General features: G+C 41.7%; 1 protein-coding gene across 1 annotated transcript in view; it reads left to right on the top strand.

The window, feature by feature from the left end:
• Positions 1-18731, top strand: part of LOC115778029 (NACHT, LRR and PYD domains-containing protein 3-like) — a 37564-nt gene extending 18833 nt beyond the window's left edge. The window contains exons 6-8 of the mRNA XM_030726048.1: positions 16389-16562; positions 17575-17748; positions 18591-18731. Of these exons, the coding sequence (XP_030581908.1) occupies positions 16389-16562; positions 17575-17748; positions 18591-18600 (358 nt within the window). The 3' untranslated portion in view covers positions 18601-18731. The remainder of the gene's footprint in view (positions 1-16388; positions 16563-17574; positions 17749-18590) is intronic.
• Positions 18732-22794: the final 4063 nt, after the last annotated feature.

The following is a 22794-nucleotide window of genomic DNA, read 5'->3' as shown; positions in this document are numbered from 1 at the left end:
CCCTGACCAGCGATGTTGTTCGGTCAGTGCCTTGATGACCCATTTCATCTTGCAATTCTCTCAGTACAGTGGTTTTATACTTCTCAGGTAGTACAAGCTGTGTCTTGTTTGTTGTCTTCCTGCAAAGAATGCCATTGTCATCAATATGAAGTTTTTCCCATTCACGCAGAAGACACTTACTTTGGGTGCTTAATGCATTGAATTGTTGTCTTGATGGCCTTTCATTCCTTATTTTGCACTGCATTATTGGGCTACTGTTTTCATCATCCTGCTGTGCTTGCCTAATCTCTGCCACCGGGAATGGTTTGTGTGTCTCTTCACTGACTGCTGTACACTGGAGAGGGGAAAGCATTGTACAGACATTTGCTAAGTTAGATTCTTGTGTCTCAACAGCTTGGGTTATTGTTGCCACACAATCTGATCCCACTTCCTCTGTGCAGTGTTTGATCATTTCCTCTATTTTAACATTCATTCTTGACAGGCTATCAGCATCCACATTCTCTCTCTCTGGACGATATCGGATGGTGAAATGGAAGTCTGCGAGCTCTGCCACCCATCTACATCCTGTTGCATTGAGCTCGGCACTTGACAGAATGTAGGTGAGAGGATTGTTGTCATTGAACACTGTGAACGTAGGCACATAATAGAGGTAGTCTCTGAATTTCTCTGTGACTGCCCACTTTAGTACAAGGAATTCCAATTTTCCTGAATGTAGGTGATAATTCCGTTCAGCTGCAGTCAATGTTCGGGAACCATAAGCTATTACACGGAGCTTATCATCCTGTTGCTGATAAAGAACTGCTCCGAGGCCCTGGTTTGAGGCATCAATGTGGAGGATGAATGGTTTAGAGAAGTCTGGGAACCCGAGGATTGGTGGCTCAACCAAACAATCTATTAGACGTTCCAATATGCACTGGTGTTTTTCAGTCCACACAATTGGCTTATGGGATGGCACAACTCTGCTCTTTCTTGTAGACTGTCTTGTGTTTGTCCTGTTTTGCGGCACATTATTGTCTTCTGCTGTGCCTTTCAGTAAGTCATAAAGGGGCCCTGCAATACGGGAGAAGTCCTGTATATACTGCTTAACAAACCCATGACAGTCCACAGCTCTTTTTTTCTCACACAGACAACTGGTGAGGCATAAGATGAGTTGGACTTTTTTACCCATCCTTGTGCAATAAGGTTGTGCAGGTATTCTTTCATCTCCTTATATAGTGGCTTCGGTACTGACAGGTAAGTGCGTGCCACAGGATCCAAATCCTTCAGTGATATCTTCAGTTTCAGCTTTTTGATACGCCCAATGTCATCATCTGATTTAGAAAAGGAAGCGCATTCATCACGAAGCATCCCTTGTACCACCACTCTTTCAGGTTCACTCAGATGGCTCAGATCAATTGGTGGATCCCATGGAGTGTCAGGAACCTGCCCACTCTCTGCATCCACGTGATTGACTAACGCTGGGGGACACTGATTTGGTTTCTCTAAAATTGTAGCTGGGCACACAGCTTGGACTTGTTTGTAAGGTGCCCGCAACAGTTTTTCCTGATAACTCAATATCATGGTCAGTGGGATTTTGCACATCGAGAGCAATGTAAGGAGGAACACCCTTTCTGAGTGTTATCAAAGTCTCACAAAACTCAAGCCCTTCAGCCCACTGAGGATTTATGTCAGGCTCAAAGAGAAGGGTAGTGTCTTTATTCAGTGGCTTGTCTGCACCCTACAGTCAATTTGCACAGAGGTGTGTTTGGGTACAAGGATTTTCTCTTTTGATGTTCTCACCACATACAGATGCAGCCACCGAAAATGGCAGGCCGATCCGTGATGTGACCTTGGCCGGTCCTTGGCCGATTCGTGGCCGAACCTTGGCCTAAACGTGATCCCCCGCTAATGACGTAGGAATTCCGGCCACTGGTGGGAACGCCCCTAAGCAGCATTTGGGGAAAATGGTGGTAATGTCTTGTTTATCCACCAGGAGGAGCAGTAATAGTGGAAGCGCATTCATTTACAGTCCGCTGTATACTGTACCAAGGATCCTCACATCATTGAACTGTAATTGTAAGCGGAACTGTCCATTAAAAACAATAGAAAGATGAGATTAAAGCGGTCATTATAGTGGAGCGGTGAGTATTGTCTGGAGGGACGGGCTGGGCTTGAAGTTCAGCCCGGGACCTCGGACAGGCTGTGAACGCTGCACCGCCAGCGAAACTGGGTAAAAAATTAAATAAAATAATTCTGATCACCAGCTGGTTTGGCCTGGGAATGACCTGGGAAGCCTTATCCTCTCATCAGTGTCACATTGTTCTTCCAAGTCTTCCCAATGTTAAGCTTTTTGTTTGTTTATATTTTCGCTTTTATTTTATAATCAAAACTGCGACCAAAATGACTCTGCTTCTCAAACTAGTAATACTGGCAGTCGTCATTGTATGCTGAGCTAGGGTTAGGGTTAGTAATTCAGACTAAATGTCATCCATATTACCTTTGCTGAATCTAACAAAGCATTCTTAGACTCTCCTCCACCTGCTTCATCAAACCTCAGCAGTAAACATATATGAAGGCAGCAGCTGACACAGTAACAGTGAGCGCAGTGCACTGTGCAGTCTAAACTCTGCTCTGATTAATTATATGAATGTACAGCGAGTCAATCAGGATTGTGAAACGTCAGCTGCAGACCCCCCAGTCTCCATCATCAGGTCGACCCTGCAGGTTCATTTTCCATTTTATAAACAATACTTTAGAGGTTTTCGTGAAGTCACACTGTGACAGTGACGTGCATATTAGTGTGTGTGTCATCAGTGGCTATAAAAGGCCTTTTCTTAAAGGATAAAGTGGTGTTTGAGCCACAGTTACGGCGGAGCGGCGGCTCTTTGAAATGGGACGCAGCCTTCCTGCGGCAGACAGCTAGCAGCAGGAACCGGACGCGCCAGGTTAGCCTAAGAAGCTACTGAGGCGTCCATGACAACCACCAAAGCAACAGCCTTTTAAGACCGTTTTAAAAACATCCTCAGAGTTCAAACGAGCAAAAATATATGATTTGAAACAGTTACAGCCGCAGAGCTGTGGCGACATCTTTGAACATTGTTTACATAGATGATCATGAATGATACGATGTAGCTAGCAGTGTAGCTAGCAGTGAATGAGGTGACGTCATTGTGTGCGCATTTCACAGCTGTCTGTCTCAGTCTGTTGTTGATATTACTCCAATTAACATGTGTTTACTTTCTCTGGACCATCTCAGGTCCACCGTTACAATTTCAGCCTACAAAATGATTTAAATATGAACACACACTCTAACATCAGTGCACTTTATGAAGTCCAATCCTTAAAATAAATATTATGTTTGTAAACATTCGTGTCTCTGAAATAAGTACAGCTGTTCATGTTTGTCATTACCATTTTATTTGTTTAGAGAATTGTGAACTTCACATTGTGTATCTAATCAGAATCTCAGCAACCTTCAGTCAGAGACTGAGACTGGATCACAGCTTTAACCTCTGCAGAGTCACAGACAGACACAAACCTTCCAAATCACACACAAGCAGCCCAGTCTCATCATTTTTGGATGCCTCTACGGTACACTACACTGTGATCAATATATTAAAAATTATAAATGAAAAGATAACATTCACATAAAGCTGTTTGAAAGTAAAATGAATAGGTACTTTCCAATAATATTTTTAAGGATCTCTGTCAGAGACCAGACAGAGCCATGACTCTCAAGAACCAGAGACTGAAATATGGAAAAAAAAATCCCTATGAGAAATAAATGTGTAACAGTAAATATTTTGTCCAGTGGAAAATAAACGTTTTGAATCAAAAGCTTGGGATATCATCAAACCAGAAAAATAGAACTCATTTTTTTCTTTAATAACACACCTTAGCATGTAGTAATGTGACACATTTCCAAACAACAATACATAGATTTTGTTCAATGTTTTGATTGTGGCAGTGAAAACACATGTTGCTGTGTGAGTGTGACTGGCAGCCTGTGCACTGAGACCATGAAGCACACTTCTCTGAAGCAGCTTCTTCTTCTTCTTGGCATCAAAACAGAGGTGGGAGAAATCTACCAAAAGGAGAAAGAAGAACATCTGAGGTGAAACCAGTCAGGACAAATGATTAAATTATATATAGTAGTTCAATACAGCCTCTCAGGTAGCTTTTTGTTGATTTCAGCTCACTGCTCCTGTCTGTGGACCAGTGTTTTTTATGTTTGTAACCACTTAACTTCCACTCATCTATTTAACTCAGGGAGGAGAAATGTCAGGTTGGTGCAGGCTGGTGAGTTTAGGAGGGAGGTGCGTTTGGTTCTCTGTTGTCATTATCTGAAAGATTTGGTTCACCGTGTGGCTGGGCTGTATCTGGGGTTATGTTGGACCTGTCACACTTAGCAAGTTTCCCAGGTTGGTGTTTATGGTTTAGAACTTCTAGCTCTGGAGCAGCATCTGTGGCTGTGTAGGGTCCCGTTGGTTTTTGCTGTTTCTCCAGATCTGTGTTGGAAATTAGGTTATTGATCTCAGTGCATTCCTAAACAGGCTGAACAAGGTTATATATCGTCACCCTCCTAAAAAAATGGTCAAAGACATTTTTTAAATTTTATTTTTGTCTAAATTAAATTTTCAACATTCGGTTCAGTTTTTTGTGTTTTCTGAAAAGCCTGAAAAAAATCAAGGGAGGGTGACGACATGTTTCATGGCTAAATAACATAACTGCTGCAGTCTGATGGTGTCAGCGAGATCTGAAGCAGTGGGTGACGAGGAAGAGGAGGAATACAACAATTTGAAGAGATCCCTCAGTCTACAGTCAGCACAAAGGCTACATTAGTGGCTGTTTGAGTTTCCTTCCATCTGCTGTGAACCTGAAGCACGGAGAACACAAAACATCTCTTCCAAATCTGGGATCTCAATTACAAATATGTTCTTATTAAAGGTGAAATATGTGTTGTGACCTGGCTTTTTATACACCTGGCGACCCTGGGTCATCATTGGTAACCCATCCCCACCCCCACACCCATCCCACACACATTCCGATCTACTGGCCCCGTGTACATAACAAAAGGTGGCCTAATGAGATGTAAACTGCCATTTGGAGGCGCTTGGTAGAAAAAGGAGTAGTGTGAAAATGCTGGTAGTTCTAGTGGTCCAAGTTGTTCACCTACTCCTCCAACCTCCTACAACAGTCTCCTACAACCTTAGGGCTTGGTTTGTGGCCTGAACTTGAGTTCAAGCTTCTCCAAACTCCACTGGTGTTGCTCTGCAGTAGCTGGTCCTCCATCTTCTTTCTGTAGGTGTTTTTTCCATCCCTGATTTTCCTTCTGAGATCCTTCTGCACAGCTCTCAGCTCCTCCTTATTTCCTGATCTAAAGGCTCTCTTCTTCTCCTTCAGGAGAGCCTTTGTTTCAGAGCCACAGTTATGTACAACAAGTAATACTCAAGTGAATGTTAAACATGTATTAAAAGAAAAATGATTCAGCTCAGCTCACAAGAAACTGCTGGATACTATTCTGGAAATGCCTAATGAATACAAGGCCACTGTGAGCAATGACAAACCTTTAAACATGATAATCAAAAAGTACACATTAAGTATCATTGCTCACCTTTATTTATGAGAATGTCACTTCTCAAAATGATTGCATGCTGTCAGCTCTCATGGGTGAAGTTTGGCTTTGAGGGTTGGAGAAGAAGCTTTCCAGCACCTTTGGATTTCCAATTCAGTTCTGAAAGAGCAAAGACACAAACTACAATGATGTATGAAGTGGAAATGTTTGATTGTTGCTGCAGCACAAAACAGGTTTATAAACTGGTAGCTGATATAGCCTGAAGTATTAAAGATGAACCTCCTCTTCCACAAAAAAAAAAAAAAAAAAAAAAAAAAGATTTAGTGGTTCTTATTGCTGTTCTCAAATCTGCTCCCTCCACTGATAAACAACAACAATGTAAAACATATTAATGAATCAGTAACAAAATTATGGTGTTGAAAGTAGCCTGATGCTTCTAGATTAGTGACTCCAAAGCAGGCTGAGTCAAAACCTGAGATGGAGACTGGGTTTGTTTAAAGCTGAGGACAGTGAATCAGTCCCTGCTCACTGACAGGATTCCCAGAGTCTGGAAGCTTCTCCATGATGGGAATGTAATACACTGTAATACACTGTAAGTTTCAGCTCATTCTCAGGTGCTGGCAGGTTTCATGGATCCTCAGGTTTGTCACAGAGGATAAAAGGCAGCCAGACTTTCAGTTTTATGTGTATAGCGCCAAATCACAACAGTCACCTCAAGGCTCTTTCCACAGAAGAGCTGAAGGCTCTGCATCCCATTCTACTCTTAAGTATCATAGGAACCACAAGTAAGCCAGCAGTCTGAAGTATAAACAGACTGCTCTTTGTTTAAATAGTGAATATAAGAAACTTGCTAATATAAGGTTTGTTTACAGTGAATATAAAGAAATCACGGGAACCTCCCCAGCAGTCTAGGCCTATAGCAGCATAACTAAGAGAGGCTTCAGGGTCACCTGATCCAGCAACTGTGTTCAGACCAGTATCATTTTATTTTACATTGTGATAACCCTGGGTCAGTTCAGTGCAGATTAAATGAAGCACTGTACTCGCAGATATTGAATATGGATGCACTGAAGCTCATCAGGATATTTATTTGGAATCTGTGGCTGAAAATAATCATTTTACTTAACTAGTAAGTCCAGAAGCTCATATTTCTGTCATAACATTGTTTAATAGTGAACGCTTTCCTACGATATCCGCTAACATTTGCACAAAAGACGGCAAAACCCGCAATAATCTCTACAAATGCATCTCAGAGTTGGGATATCAGCGCTCTCTTACACCACATTAATCTAATTTCAAGTGCTTATTGAACTCACTGCCTTAATAATATCACTATATAAACGCTGTCCATTGAAATCCTCTTACCTGAACACTGTAGCATCCGCCGGAAGTCAGCGAGCATGGCTTCTGTAGTCCTTCGTCTGTAGTCCTTCGTCTGTAGTCCTTCATCCCTCTGTCAGTGATCCTCCGTTAGAACGATAACTACCTTCTCGACTGACTACGAGGTGCAGACGGCCCTTGCTGGCCCATATCTACAGGCCTGAAAACCGCTAATAAAGTCAGTAATTACCTGATAACTTCCGAAGCGGGTGAACTAATGCAATTTACCTGGACAGCAACGGGAATACGCGTGACCATGGTTACGGCCGATGGGGGTCATGGGTACTGTAGTTCATTTATTTATTCATCGTTGGTTCATGGATTTAACACAGAGGAAAAACGGCTTCAGACCACGGAACTCACAGAAAAAATTGGACACCGAATATAGCACTAACCATAAACACGTAAATATAAATTTAGACCTAAAAAGCCCCACAAATGTCGTCGTTACAACCATAAGCAGCACCCCACATTAAATGAAACAAGGAGAAATTCATGTCAAAAGGAAATGTGGCGCTTAAGGATCGCAATTAAAGGCATAATTCAGCTTCTGAGCTTCCAGTTCAAAAGAAAAGGGGGAAAAAAGGGGGACAGGGGCAAAAAAAAAACAAACTATACTGCAGCTTAGAAGCCATGCCCAGAGGCACGAACTTTATCCCACTGCATTTCAGGCAGGTTAGAAGTCGTGCCGAGTAACACGAAAAAAGGGGAATTCATGTTCATGAGCACGAATCAATAGATTAAATTTCGTGACTACTGCACGAACTGCCGTGAGACCGGGTTGGCTCAGCGCAGCACCGCTTCTTTTTTAACCTACTGTATTTATTTACTTATTTAGTTAAAAGATGAAGTGAAACAAAGGAATCTTTTGGTGATTCGCAATGGAAATGTGTGAAAGGTCATACTGACAAAAATTTTAGGCATCTATTTTAGGTTTTCAAAACTTGATACTTCACCAAAACTTTTTTGAATCACAGAACTCAACGTTTTTGTTAAGAAGGCGCCACCTTTTGGTGACAGTCTACAATTGAGGGAAAGGGGTGTGTTCATGCTGGAAAGTAGATACGCCCAGGAGAAGGAGGGGGACTTCCAGCCCGACGACAGCCGGACGTCGGCCAGCTGGGAGCTGGACTTCAGCTGGCCGACGTCTGGCTGGATGCGGCAACATTAGGTGGCTGCATCTGTAGTCATGTGATCAGTCAGCAGTCACCAGATCAATGAAGGTAGCGACAGTTTGTCTTTTTGACCTGGCTCACCAATCTGGCCTGCTATTCTGAATTTTCTGCACCATGGTAATGATAGGCAGGGCTGGGGGATCTGTTTGGCATGGTTATCCTTCCCACTCACAGACTGTTTGGCTCCACTGATTGGCTTTGTTTTTTCCGGTCGTGATAATGCTAAAGCCAACTGGAGTGTCTCTATCTCTCTTTTCAGTCGCTCTTCTTCTGAAGGCTGGATGACCTGCTCTTGTGTCTCATTTGTCAGGTTAGCATCTGAGGTTATGTGTTCCAGTGTACTATTCTGAGTAGCCTGTTGCAACTCAGCGATTTTATCTTTCAAAACCAGGAACTCAGCCATACCCTGATCCTCAAGCTCACCCAGCTCCTCTCTTTCTAAGTGCCTTATGACATATGAAATTAGGGAGGAGCGGCATCTACCTGATACATTTTCAAGTTTTGAACCACCAATACACAGAAAATCACAAACTTCAATCAAAGTGTCCTTGTTCAATGTGTACAAAGCACCAAAAACTTCTACTTCTAAGTCCTCTAATGCCGAAGAATCCATTTCAGTCTCTAGTTGTTGCAATGTATTAGTGTGATGCAGGACCTTCTCTTTGTAGAATAGACAGTGCAGCTCTCCTGGTACCAGCAGATGACCTCAGATCGCATGCGGATCCCTTCGCTCAGTCACGGAACCACCACACCGTATCTCTCAGCCCGTTTGTAGATGGAAGGGGTTGAATGATGACCAGGGCATCTATCTGGGACAGCGGACCCTCATCACATTCATCCCAGCGGTGCCTCCAAAATGTTACACCCTGAGAAGGGGAAAGAAAATCAATAAATACACTCGAACGCGATGCTTCTCCTTCAGCAGCTTCATTGAGAATATACAATTATTTTGAAGTATACACATAGATACAAAACATCAATATGGAACACTATAACAAAAGTACACAGTCAGTTCTAGGACAATATCACAAAATGATCTCCCTTCATCTGTCTTCACAGGTAAGTAACAATTTCAACCAAGATACAGTACAATTTCCTCGTCCTCCCTTGCAGGTAAACCCAAATATGACATAAATGCCCAAGCAAATTATTAAACACAAATTTAAATCACCAAACTCAAAAGTATTGAAAATACCATTTATATACACACATCAACAGACATTTTTCCTTATTCCTATTCTCTCTACAATAGTTGTTCAGTACAAACAGAACTAACATGCATATGCCATCACCGTATGCACACATTCTGGTGGCGTAGTGCACTATGCTAGCGGCAGCGTAGAGCACTTAGCTCAGCTAGCTGGCCAACAGTATGCTACAAGAAATGCAAAAGAAATAACACTTCAAAACGTCAGTCTACAGACAGTCAAACAAAACTCGGCACATATCTCCACAGCTTAGGAGCACAAACACTCATCACATACCTGAGAAGGGGAAAGGAAATCAATAAATGCACTCGAACGCGATGCAGCTTCATTGAGAATGAAGCACCGCGGCCGGAGTGCCCCCTTCCTGCAGTCCAAGGTATGACTAAATGATCACATATCCCACACATTACCAAAAAGGCTCAACAAGTAGATCACCGATGGAAGAATGATAGGTTGTATTCTTAACAAATCCCATGGAGATATTTACCTCAATTATGAATTTCGATTAATAATCAGTAGAATAATAAAATCAACCTATCACAATAACAGCACCAAAGGTGTTGACGTCATTTTAACTTGAGTCTGTCTACAATCACATGGTGCAGAGCAAAGAGGCGTGAGCTCAGGTGGAGCCAAAGAAAACATTTTTCTAGCATCCTAAACAGCAGCACTTGTTCCTGTAACCACCATTAAACCTTTACTGGGAAACAGCTGGAGCTCCTTCATCATCCACCTGATCAACAAACTGCAGCCTGAAGAAAAGAACTTTGTAGCTGCTCCATCCACCGCCGTTTGTTCCACACAGAGAAAATCTGCAGTAAAGATCCAGAAGTTACAATAAAATCTGCAGATGAACTTTAACTTAGTCTGACACCATGTTTAAATCAGGCTGAAGGCTGATGGCAGCGGTCCTGCTTTATATGGCAGTGAGTCTAAAGGGGGGGCATGGGGTGTACTAGACCATATTTATTTAAGGCTTTAGGAACATTAGTTTGCACATTTAGATTCATAGAAAATATAAATAAATATCCCCTTTGATACAGGAAATTTGGTGGGAATTTTTTTAATCCTGTCATGTGATCTGAATGAACTGTTGTGTCAAACATAATTGCTCTTCCAAGATGAGCTCTATAGCTTCTCTACAGGGTTATAATAGTTTTGGATTTTACATTATAGTTTAGTTTTAGTTAGTTTTTACTTTTTTTTCTTTAATTCAGTTAGTTTTAATTAGTTTTCAGAGTGGATTTTTTCGTTTTTATTAGTTTTTATTTTTGGTTTCATGCTTAGTTTTAGTTAGTTTCAGTATTAGTTTTAGTATTTTCATACCTAATCAGGTGCACGATTCAAGGCGCAAAAGTGACTATTGTGTAATGAAAACTTGACAAAAGATACAGTTTAAAGAAATATATTCAACAACCAACTGTTCACAAGACATGCTAAATGTGTGTAATATTAAGTACACACATGAACATCAACAGGGAGAAACAAAGAAAAACATGAACTCCCAAACTCAATAAATTCTACAATAAACTCCACAATAAAGTTCAGCATCAGTGCAGTAGATTAACAACACCTACAAGTGGTGTTTGACAAAAACAAACTCTTTGAAGGAGTCAAAGCTCAAATCCAGCTGCATCCTGATGTTCTCACCACCTGAAGCTGCTTCTGTTTTAGAGCTAGCTTGGTTAGATGCTCGCTAATTAAACCTGCAGGGTCTTTGCGGCCTCTGTACACAACCTACGGAACTTGCTGACCTCATGTCCACATTTATGCTTGTGTAGCTGGATTGTGTGTGTTAATTACCTTGTGGTCGTGTGCAGGTGTTTGTACTCAAAGAACCTCCATACGGGACTCTGCCACTTTCTCTGCAGACCGCAGCCATTACTTTGCGGACCAGCTCGGTGAGCGCACGCACATGCGCACGCACTCACACAGTTGTCCTGTGGCGCTCCCAGCTTAAACTCGGAGAGCGGAAACAATGATTTCATATCAATCCACAAGGCTTAAAAAAAAAAAAAAAAACAAGTAAATGAAAGTCAGCTTATCGATAATTTCAGTTAGTTTTAGTTAGTTTTGTAAACTCACAATTCAGTTTTAATTAGTTATCGTTTTTTCCTTTTAATTATAGTTTTTATTTATTTCAGTTAACGACAATGTTTTTTCAATTTCAGTTTTCGTTATTTCGTTCGTTTTCGTTAACTATAATAACCCTGCTTCTCTATAAGCTCCTCTTGTTAGTGTTTGTCCTTTTATTTATTTATTTGTGTCATTTTTGACATAAATATAAATGTGTTGTAGCAACACCGGAGTTGACAGGCTGAGAAAAGCAAGAAAGAAAAAAGACAGGGGAGAAAATGGAAAAAGGGGACAGATGCTACTTTCCCGACGCTGAGGAGCTGGTGCTCGTGCCAGTGCTCGTGCTGTTCCCAATGAACCGGCGAAACGCTTAAGAACGGGCCCGCGTTTCCACCGCGTTTCTGTGAACTGCTCCTTTACGTATGAGTGTGGGCGGGTCCTCGACTGGACACGGAAGCTGAAGCGCACAAACGTGGAGAACACGCTCCCCTTTCTTGTGCTGCAAATACGTTTTAGGGTCCAAACCAAACTACTGCAGCATCTGTGTGCAGCACAGAGGTAAACACAGACAGCCATTAGAGCAAGACCACAAGTACGCACTTTGTGTCCTTTTATCTGTGATATGAACTGATACAAAGCAGCAAGTTCAGCCTTAGAGCCCAACCTAATTCACAGCCGTGAAAATCGCTTCGCTTTTCTCATGTAATACACATGTAATATGGTAGAAAACTTGATGTTGAGATGGCAGAGTCATGCCCTTCTGCCGCTTTCGTCACGCGTTCTTGGTTCGAGACCAGCTAGTTTGCGGGGCCGGAATGAACCCGTTTTTCAGCCGAGCACCGAGTGCTTCCGCGGTGGAAAACCCGCCTAACGGTTCAATTAAGGGCACCGGTTCTGGAACCCTGTTGGTGGGAAAGAGGACAGAGAGGACAGAGCACGAGTAGAAAACCAAAATGTTCATCAACTGCTGGACCTGTTTAAAAACAGGTGGTGGTAAAAGGACTAGTTCTTATCTAGCACTTTTCTACTCTAACTGAGCACTCAAAGAACTTATACAACTTGTTTGCATTCAGCCATTCAAACAATGAAACTAACCTAAGAGCTTACTGTCTAACATCCACACGTTCATACTCCAACGCTTGCATGCAACGCTGGGCAATATATCGAGTTTTTAAGATATATCGATATAGTTTCATATGCAATATAAGATGAGATCAAAATATAACTTTTTGGCCAAAATGCAAAACGCTATGTGTGGCAGAGAATTAACACTGCACATCACTCTGAACACACCATCCCCACTGTCAAATATGGTGGTGGCAGCATCATGCTGTGGGGCTGCTTCTCTTCAGCAGGGACAGGGAAGTTGGTCAGAGTTGATGGGAAGATGGATGGAGCCAAATACAGGGCAATCTTGGAAGAAAACCTGTTGGAGTCTGCAAAAGACTTGAGACTGGGGCGGAGGTTCACCTTCCAGCAGGACAACGACCCTAAACATAAAGCCAGGGCTACAATGGAATGGTTTCAAACCAAACATATTCATGTGTTAGAATGGCCCAGCCAAAGTCCAGACCTAAACCCAATCGACAGTTTGTGGCAAGATCTGAAAACTGCTGTTCACAAACGCTCTCCATCTAATCTGACTGAGCCTGAGCTGTTTTGCAAAGAAGAATGGGCAAAAATTTCAGTCAGTAGATGTGCAAAGCTGGTGGAGACATACCCTAAAAGACTTGCAGCTGTAACTGCAGCAAAAGGTGGTTCCACAAAGCACTGATTCAGGGGGGCTCAATACTTTTGCACACTGCACTTTTCAGTTTTTTATTTGTAAAAAATGTTTTGAATCATGTATAATTTTCGTTCCACTTCACAATTGTATACCACTTTGTGTTGGTCTTTCACATTGAATTCCAGTGAAATATGTTTATATTTGTGGTTGTAATGTGACAAAATATGGAAAAGTTCAAAGGGGTATGAATACTTTTGCAAGCCACTGTAGTTTATATCAATATAGTCGTGTTACACTCATACTTGTAGATCCACCAGTTCACCTTTCTTTTCTACCAGTTTGTCTCTGTACAAGTTCACACTGCCCCGCCTCTCTCTCTCACCGCTTCACCCGTAAATCATGCAGGAAGCGACAGCATGGCAGTGTTGCCAACTTAGCAACGTTGTGGCTAGATTTAGACTTTTTTTTTTCCTAAAAGGAACTCGTGACAAATGTAGCGACTTTTCCCAGTGACGTCTGCGACTTTTGGAGAGTTTTGGAAAGCTGAAAGCCTCCACTGTCGCTGTGTTTTGGATACATACAGCCTTCGTACTGCGTCTGTTCATGTGCTTTGGCATCACCTGGACCCCCAAGAATCCCTGGCCATACCTCAACTAGATAACAGAAAGTGGTTTGTACCATAAGTCACGTGACCTTGATAGTGGTAGTGGGTCTTTTTGTGTGCTTGCAGACGCCGCAATCAGCGGGTGGGCCCGTTGCTGTGATATGTCAGCGTATATGTCTGTGGATTTCCTGTCTAGAACCCTGCTGACTGAAGGATGGAATTTTGTTCATTCAGTCTGTTTACATGTTTTGTTGTTTTTGTACAGAGTACTAGATGTACAGGAGTACACACAGGAGGAAGCACTTTCAAGCCAAGTAGACTTCACCAGACTCTTTTTAAAGAATAAGTCAGCCTTTTGCTGTTTTGCTCTGTATCTTTTCTTAATAGCACAGCTGAGTCTTTTTTCATAGAGGAAAAAAACATTAATTTATTTGAGGAGCATTATGATTTAAATATGCCAATAGTTTATTTTTGAGCAATCTCTCATGTACAGCTACAGCTGAATGTTAATAAAAATGTCTGTGTGATGTTTGAGACATGTAACTTTGACTCAGAAGTGCCTTTTTGTTTATACCTTTTGTGAAGAAAAAATATTGAGATCTATATCATATATCACCATTCAGCTAAATATTACTTTTGGTCCATATCGCCCAGTCCTACGTTGCAGAGCAACTTGGGGTTCAGTATCTTGCCCAGGGATACTTTGGGATGCATCCCAGAGCAGCCAGAAATGTACACGGGCACTGTCAGTTCAGGAAATCACAGACCATAAAAGCAGCTGGCCTCATGCCACAGCTTCCTCCAATCAGCAGGAAGAGCTCTGTAAAAGAAACACATGCCTTCCTGCCCTCACATGTCCCTGATCTGTTTTTTTCTACCACTACTTATTCATTAATTTCCTGCAATTTACTCTTAAGCATTCTAATTTTATTCATAGAGTAAAAATTCAAACCCAATGATTTCATATAGCTATTATTAATGCCCTGCAGATAAATCGCACTACCACTACGTATACTACAAATCCCAAAATGCACTGCAACAGCTGCCATGCAGGCCAAGACCTAATGTGTTTCCTGCATTGCCAATGACACACTGATCAGTGGTCAGTGGATAAAAACATCGGTCAGCACTTTTTACAGCAACATTTAAGCTAACCTGACCCCAAAAAATGGACAAACCAAAAGTGGGCTTTGAAAACAGGTGGGAGGCAGAGGACCTGTTCACTGATATCAGAGATAAACCCGTGTGTCTCTTTTCCCCACCTGCGATCTGCAGGGAAAAGTGAAAGTGTGGAAGAAGATGAAGAGGGAGACCTGCACAGGTGAGCTGACAGTGCATCATTGCGTCACACAGCAGGAAATCTTGGATAAGTGTGATGGTAACATTAAGGAGGCTTAACCAGAGCTAAACCTCCTGTTAGCCATTCAGACCATAATGTGATTCATTTGTTACCCACATACTGTATAGGTCGGGTTCTTAAGTCCCGTAAGTCAGAAATAGGAATTATTAAGATCTATTCCTGAGACAAAATTGAGGACCTGAAAGGATCTTTCCTCTCTACAGAAATCTTTTTTAAGGAGGCTGATATGGACTGTGCAGCTGAATCAGTAACTGCCTGTGTCTCTTCATAACAGTCTTCTATACTACAGAAGACTGTTATGAGACCCCTGAATAATAATCTCTGTGTCACATGAGGCATTAAGGATGCGTTAAGAGGAAAAAGAATGGCTTTAAATTAAACATTGAAGGAGTTAAAGCAGCTCTAAAGGACCTGAATCAACAAATGAGACTAGCTAGGCTGCATTATAAAGAAGAACAGGATCTTTCATGTCTAACTCCAAGAAACTTTGGGACTCTATCAGAGTAATGACAAACATGGAGGCTAAAAGGAAGCCTCTGTTTGCTGATGATGAAATCATAAAAGCAAATGAATTGAACTCATTCTACATGTGTTTTGAATCTGATAACACCAGAGTGTTCCACTGTCTTAAAGAATGTGAGCTGTGATGTGAAGGATTTTAATTGATGCTGTCACAAAAACTTTCAGATCCATGCAGGGAAAACAGCAACTGCTCCTGATAATATGTCCACTTTCCTTTTAAAGACATTTGCAGAGGAACTGACTCCAGCTCAGCACCAGCTGTTTCAGCTGTTTGATACACAGACTGTGGCAGAAATCTGGAAACAATCCATCATAATAGCCGTTCCAACAAAGGCATGTCCTCAGGAGGACAATGATTACAGGCCTGTCGCACTTACCTCAAATGTGTTTAAATCACTGAGAGGCTCATGATAAATGAACTTAGAAGTGATGTGGGGCCACTGCTAGACAGGTATCAGTTTGCCTACACAAGAAAACGTAGTACAAATGATGCCATGTCAACAATGTATTTTATCTTAAAGCTGCTTGAAAAGCCAGGTACATATGCTGGACTCATGTTTGTTGATTTTAGCTCAGCTTTTAACTCAGTTCAGCCACATTCTCCTTGAAAAGTTGGTGCAGATGAAAGTAAACCCCTTTTTAATCAGGTGGTATCACTCTATCCTCGCCAATAGGCTGCAGCAAGTCAAACTCAACTCTGCTCTTCCAGGTACATTGGTAAGCAGCACTGGCGCCCCCCAGGGGTGTTTCAGTTCTCCATTCTTTGTTTTATTCTTTGTTCAGATTGAGGAGCTGCAGCCTGTCAGAGATCAGCTGTGTGTCTCTGAGCTCAGCTCTGAAGTCCAACCCCTCCCATCTGAGAGTGCTGTGGCTGAGTGAGAACAAGCTGCAGGATTCAGGAGTGAAGCAGCTGTGTGGTTTTCTGGAGAGTCCAGAATGTAGACTGCAGACTCTGAGGTCAGTTCACTGACTGTGTTTCTATTCTCTGTCTTATCTGATTATTTACCAAGTGAACCTCATTTGTCTTCAGACATAACTTCCCTTCAACATGGAAATTTCTTCTTCATCTTTTTTTCTTGTCTGAAATGAAGTGTGTTTTGATGAAAGGCGAGTGTGTCAGTGATGGTGATAAATGCCTTATTTCAGACACACAGGTCCAGCTCAGAACAAAAACAAAAGTGTAAAAAGCAGCAGAAAGATGTTTGTGTCCTCATGTTTCCACAAACAAGACCAATATCTGCTGTCACTGTGAGCATGCTCAGTTAAGGCCGTTATGACACATCTTTAGAAGTGTTCCACACATAGACTGTATAAAGAGGAAGATGGCAGGCACTAAACAGCCATTTTATCAGCATCTGTTCTAGGGATGGACATGATTTTTACAATAATATTCATCAAGTCCTAAACAATCTCCATATTTTATGCCAGTATTTCTCTAAAAATATGTGTGTGTACATATTTTCTTTGGCTGGTAGAATGTAATGCACCATTACTGCCAGAAGGTGGTAGTCATACACCATTACTGCCAGAAGGTGGTAGTCATACACCATTACTGCCAAGTGAATGCTTCTAATTTCTGATGAAGAGTCTCATCTGTGTGCAGAAGATCCTCTGAACTCAGATCAGTTTAAAATGAGAGTTTACTTGATGCAGAAATATTTCTATTTCTGTTCATTTCAATGTGATTTCACAAATAATGTCTGATCATTGATATTGATCCTACAGAGCAGCATGTGATTGATCTGTACTGACATGAAAAGATGGATAAATGTTGTGCTGACATTTATATGAGGTGTGTTTAAGGCTGACATGATGATGATCCACAATAACAGAAGCACAAAGTCGCTCTTCTCATTTCAGAGAAAAGTTCATTGATTAGGACACAGTAATGCTTAGCTGCACATTTCACACCTGAACACATCACAGTGCATCATCACTGATTTTATCTGCATCTTTCATTCTTTTTCAGTTTGTATGGATGCAGTTTGACAAAGATCAGCTGTTCATCTTTGACTACAGCTCTGAAGTCCAACCCCTCCCATCTGACAACTCTGTACCTGTGGGGAAACAACCTGCAGGATCCAGATGTGAAGCAGCTGTCTGATCTTGTGGAGAGTGCACACTGTAGTCTGAAGGATCTGAGGTCAGTAGAGGGTTGGAGTGAGTCTGTGCTGCTCTCAGGAGTATTGTACTAAACACAGTTAGTATGAAAGCAAAGATCCAGTGTTTCCTGTAAAGCTGCAGCCTTCTCAGTGGCTGCTTTCCTCAGTGAAGCTGTGAGAGGAGAATGGTGACAGACACACAACAGTCAGCCAATCAGATCAGCCAGAAGCTTGTTGTGATCATGTGTTTGAGATGATGTGAAGACGACTGCTGTTGTTGTGTTCATGTCTCCAGGAAATAAAGCTGGATTCCAGCTCACAGCCTTACATGTATAGAGACAGTGGTCCTCATTCATCACATCTGATCTCACACTGTTTGTTCTCTCATTTCAACACTAAACAGCTGATCAGTTTCTTCTAACAGCTCTGAGATCAGTCTGACTGAAGCCTGCAGATCACTGGCTCTTATATCAGAGAACCATCATTATATTTAGTAACCATGTGGTCTTTCTACAGAGCAGAACCTCTGTTAAAGTCCAGGAGTCACATTTGTGTGTGTGTCCTTGTGCAGTAAATCCATCAGTGACGTGTTTGTGCAGTAATGAAGCGTTCAGGACTCTCAGCAGTTTGTTTCAACTGTGGACTTGAGTGAAATCTGCAGAGGAAACAGAATTGATGCTAAAAGTCTCTGCAGGTCTGTGAGCTTCCAGCTCAGCGTGTTCACTACAACATGTTAACATGAGAGCTGAGAGGAAGCTGGATACACGCCACAGCTGCTCCACTGCTGCTCTTTATACTGGACGTGCTGCATCACTGACTGACAGCTGACGGAGAGTCTCTGGAAACACTCATTAATCACCTCTGCTCCTTCTTCTCTCTACAGGTGGAGGTGATGATCTTTGTCCTGATGAGAGTGAGCAGGACGGTGTGTCTGCTGAGAGAGGATGAGCTGTGTCCTGATGATCCAGAGTCCTCCATCATCCCCGTGTGTTCCTCTGGATCTTCTGATGAACTTTGTGTCTCCATTAAAGGACAAAGAAAAGTTAGCTGTATTTCTGTGCAGAAAATAAGTTTGAATTGATTTTTGAATTGGTCCTCAGATGTTTAATGGTCTTTTTCAAAAACAGACAGATGATCACTCACAACATTTATAATGAGAGCAGCAGTTATGTTTGCCTAGGAGTGTTATATAACTTGTGTAGCTTAACAAAATACGCCGTGTGACTACAAAGTCACGAGTTCTGTGTGTCAAGCTTGGAGTGAGTACAAAACAGTAAAAGATGCAGGCTGTGATTTGATGAACACACTGCTTATGTAGCAACTTTGGAGTTTTTTAAAAACACAAACGATGAGAGAAACTCCATCAGGAAAATGTTGGTTACTTTGTTTGTGGCAATACCCGATCAAGAAACTATCCATGTTTTTTTTTTGCCTGTGAGGAGGGGGAGAGAATCGGGCCTTGATGATGAAGTAATGCAGGACTCTTTCTGTGAGTTCACATCTATGTTCTTTCTGCAGATGTGAGGAGAGTGGAACCATGTTAGTAAGGGGGACTGTCACAGAATAGTTTTGCTTAAGAAAAAATGGACATGAGGTGTAACTGATGTTTTGAAAGAAAAGCTGATGAAAATCCTTTTTTTTTTTTTTTGAATAAACACAGACCCACTAGGAGGATGTGATGGGGGCAACTGTAAGCATGCATCATTTGAAATGCACAAGTGTGAGTCTCACACAGACAAAGTTAAAAAATATTGACTTATATCAACCTATGTTTCTTCATACAGGTATATAAGAAAATGAAAACCAACTGATCCAAACGTTGCACATGCTGGTTCACTATGACACTCAGTTAGAGAAGCTACATCATGAATATGGTGGATAACTTGTTAGTGATTTTTTTTAAGGTTTATGTGTCCTGTTCCCCCCTAAAGTCAGTATCTGCTGTACGATTATGTGGAATCCCCTGCTACACCTCCAATCTTTTCTGAGGTGAATGCCAGTGAGGAACCTCCTGCTTCACCTCCATCCTTATCTGAAGTGGATGCCAGTGAGGAACCTCCTGCTTCACCTCCATCCTTATCTGAAGCGAATTCACATGAGGAACCTCCTGCTTCACCTCCATCCTTATCTGAAGCGAATTCACATGAGGAACCTCCTGCTTCACCTCCATCCTTATCTGAAGTGGATGCCAGTGAGGAACCTCCTGCTTCACCTCCATCCTTATCTGAAGTGGATGCCAGTCAGGAACCTCCTGCTTCACCTCCATCCCTATCTGAAGTGGATGCCAGTCAGGAACCTCCTGCTTCACCTCCATCCCTATCTGAAGTGGATGCCAGTGAGGAACCTCCTGCTTCACCTTCATCCTTATCTGAAGTGGATGCCAGTGAGGAACCTCCTGCTTCACCTCCATCCTTTTCTGAAGTGGATGCCAGTGAGGAACCTCCTGCTTCACCTCCATCCTTTTCTGAAGTGGATGCCAGTGAGGAACCTCCTGCTTCACCTCCATCCTTATCTGAAGTGGATGCCAGTGAGGAACCTCCTGCTTCACCTCCATCCCTATCTGAAGTGGATGCCAGTGAGGAACCTCCTGCTTCACCTCCATCCCTATCTGAAGTGGATGTCAGAGAGGAACCTCCTGCTCAGCTCCTGTCAGTTTGTGAAACATTTGTACCAGTTTCCAGTTTTTCAGTGAACAGTGAAGAAATGAAACCCAAAAAGAAAAAGAAGAAAGAAATGGGGTTTTTCCAGAAACTGCGTAGAACTCTTTGCTGTTGCTTTGGCAATCCTACAACAACTGACTGACAATCTTTATGACTTTTTTCACCCACTTTTTTTCTCTATTCTTTCCTTCTGTCTAAACACAAGTTTTCAATAAATATTACCTTTGCTTCACATCTGTTACATTGTAAATTCTTTGTTAGTGTCTAGAATGAAATTCTGTTCATGGCAGGACATCAGTGTATTTATCAGGACTTAAGAACATGAGCAAAAGCAGCATTTACACTCTGCAAAGCTGATAAGAACCATAAACATCTTCCAGCATTTCCTGCTGTGTGTTTTACAGTTAAGTAGAAGTTTGCACAATGTTTGTCTAGTGATCAAATCCTGAGCAGTCTATTTAGGAACAGAGCTGTCCTGGTCTAACACAATAAAATGTTCAAATCAGAAAGAGTAACCACTTGGACAGGTGCAGATATTTGAAAATATGCACAACTGTGTGTATTGGGAAAGAAGCACAAGTTCCAAAAACTGGATTTTCAGATAAATTGATTTAAGAGTCACTCCATGGAAATGTCAATTTTTCTGTCCATAGCCTTTACAGAAATGTTAAAATTGAATAAAGAGCAGCGGAAGGAAAAGCCGTGAGCCGCTGCGTCTGTGCGCGCCACCAACAAGACTTTAAAGTTACAATTTGCTGCCATTTTTAAACAAAATGTTATTTGAACAATTACAGCTTCTGGAAACATTAATTTGACAGTTTTTAAAAAAATAAAAATGATAAAGAACAACTGTCAGCATATCAGTGTGCATCCCACGTTTGAATGCACAGATGATGTATGTGTGAGAATGTGCCAAAACACTGTCAGCCAAGCAGCCGCCAAGAGGATCAAATAGGAGTCTGCAGTAGGTTCAGGCAGGACTGCTTGATAGCACACCTGAGCTTGACATGCTCAGTTGTGCTACATCTGAAATTGGGTGAGCTCCACCTACTAGCTACCTGAAAAAGGTAGACACCAGCAATAAGAAAAGAAGGCCAGCCCAGTTGTGCTTTTCATTATTTTAACATTTTTCCAGTTTGTATTTTATTATGTGTATCGTGTGTTTTTGTAAAGCATTTTCGACACTGATTTTCTGTGATATGAAAACAAACTTGATTACTGTAATTCATATTATTGTGAGCTGTCTAATGAGTAAGGTTAACTACCCTCTGGGGCTGATCTGGCTGATAAATCAGACTAACCATGACTGGATTCATGTAGTGTAGGTAACTTACAGCTATCTGCTTGACCTTGGACTGCTTGCTTGTTAACATTGTTGCAGGCAAATAGCTGAAGGAAAAAAAGCTTCAATCTGTCTCGATACTTTTGTTGAATCTATGAAGATAACACAGTTTGAAAGGAATAAAATAGTATTTTTGCACCAACAATGTGATTCCCAAAGAGCTACTAGCTGGTGTGCAGTGTCTTCTTAAAAAGTGTAAGACAAAAGAAGTGACAGGCAATCAAAGGAATCAAAGTCCCGGATAGTTCACGACCGACCCATCAGTTGTCCGATCCACTGTTATCCACTGTGCATAATCAGAAACACCTGGATCCTCACCTGTACACATTTGAACTTCACTTTCAGCGCGCCTGCTTCTTCAGTCCTCTGTGACAGAGAGTTTCATAAGGGTGGGGAACTTATGCCAAGAAGAAGGAATTACCTGAGCCCCCAACACTGTCATTTTTTTATTGATATACCACAAGTGATCTATTGATACTTTGATATAACACGATCAGCACAGATTTATTGATTCTGGTTTTATAATAACTCAGATGGAGATTTTGACATAATGACTGCACAATTATGCTTAAAGATCCACCAGCCAACATGTAACAGAACAGCAGGAATGCTGTACATCAAATGTCCAGCAGATGTCAGCACTACTTAATGAGGGGCATCATGTGATCAGGCTTTTGGTGAACCAATTGGCTGGAAAGATTGGACACATTCACGGGGCCTCATCCTACCATCACTAGACATACCTGAGACAGACCACGATCAGAAACTGTTGTGCTTCCACATTAATGCACCTAAATGAATGAACCCGTTCTTGTATAAACGCAGTAACTCACGATAATTGCCCCCTAGTGTCCAAATGCATAAAATACAAAGAAAGAAGGAAAGTGGCTCTTACAGGGGCTTTGAATGCATCTTGATTAAACAGACGCATGAAAAAAACTGCAGATTTATCCACATAAACCAACATGCTTTCATTCCCATTTACACACAAACAGTTAAAAACACAATTTTAAACAAAATTTTATTTCGCTAAACAATTTTCTACCTTGGATTCAAAGCCAGCAGGTGTAATAAATTGCTTGAAA

This window comes from Archocentrus centrarchus, unplaced genomic scaffold (assembly GCF_007364275.1).
Source record: "Archocentrus centrarchus isolate MPI-CPG fArcCen1 unplaced genomic scaffold, fArcCen1 scaffold_96_ctg1, whole genome shotgun sequence".
NCBI classification, from domain to species: domain Eukaryota; kingdom Metazoa; phylum Chordata; class Actinopteri; order Cichliformes; family Cichlidae; genus Archocentrus; species Archocentrus centrarchus.
This window is presented reverse-complemented; position numbering and strand designations above follow the sequence as displayed.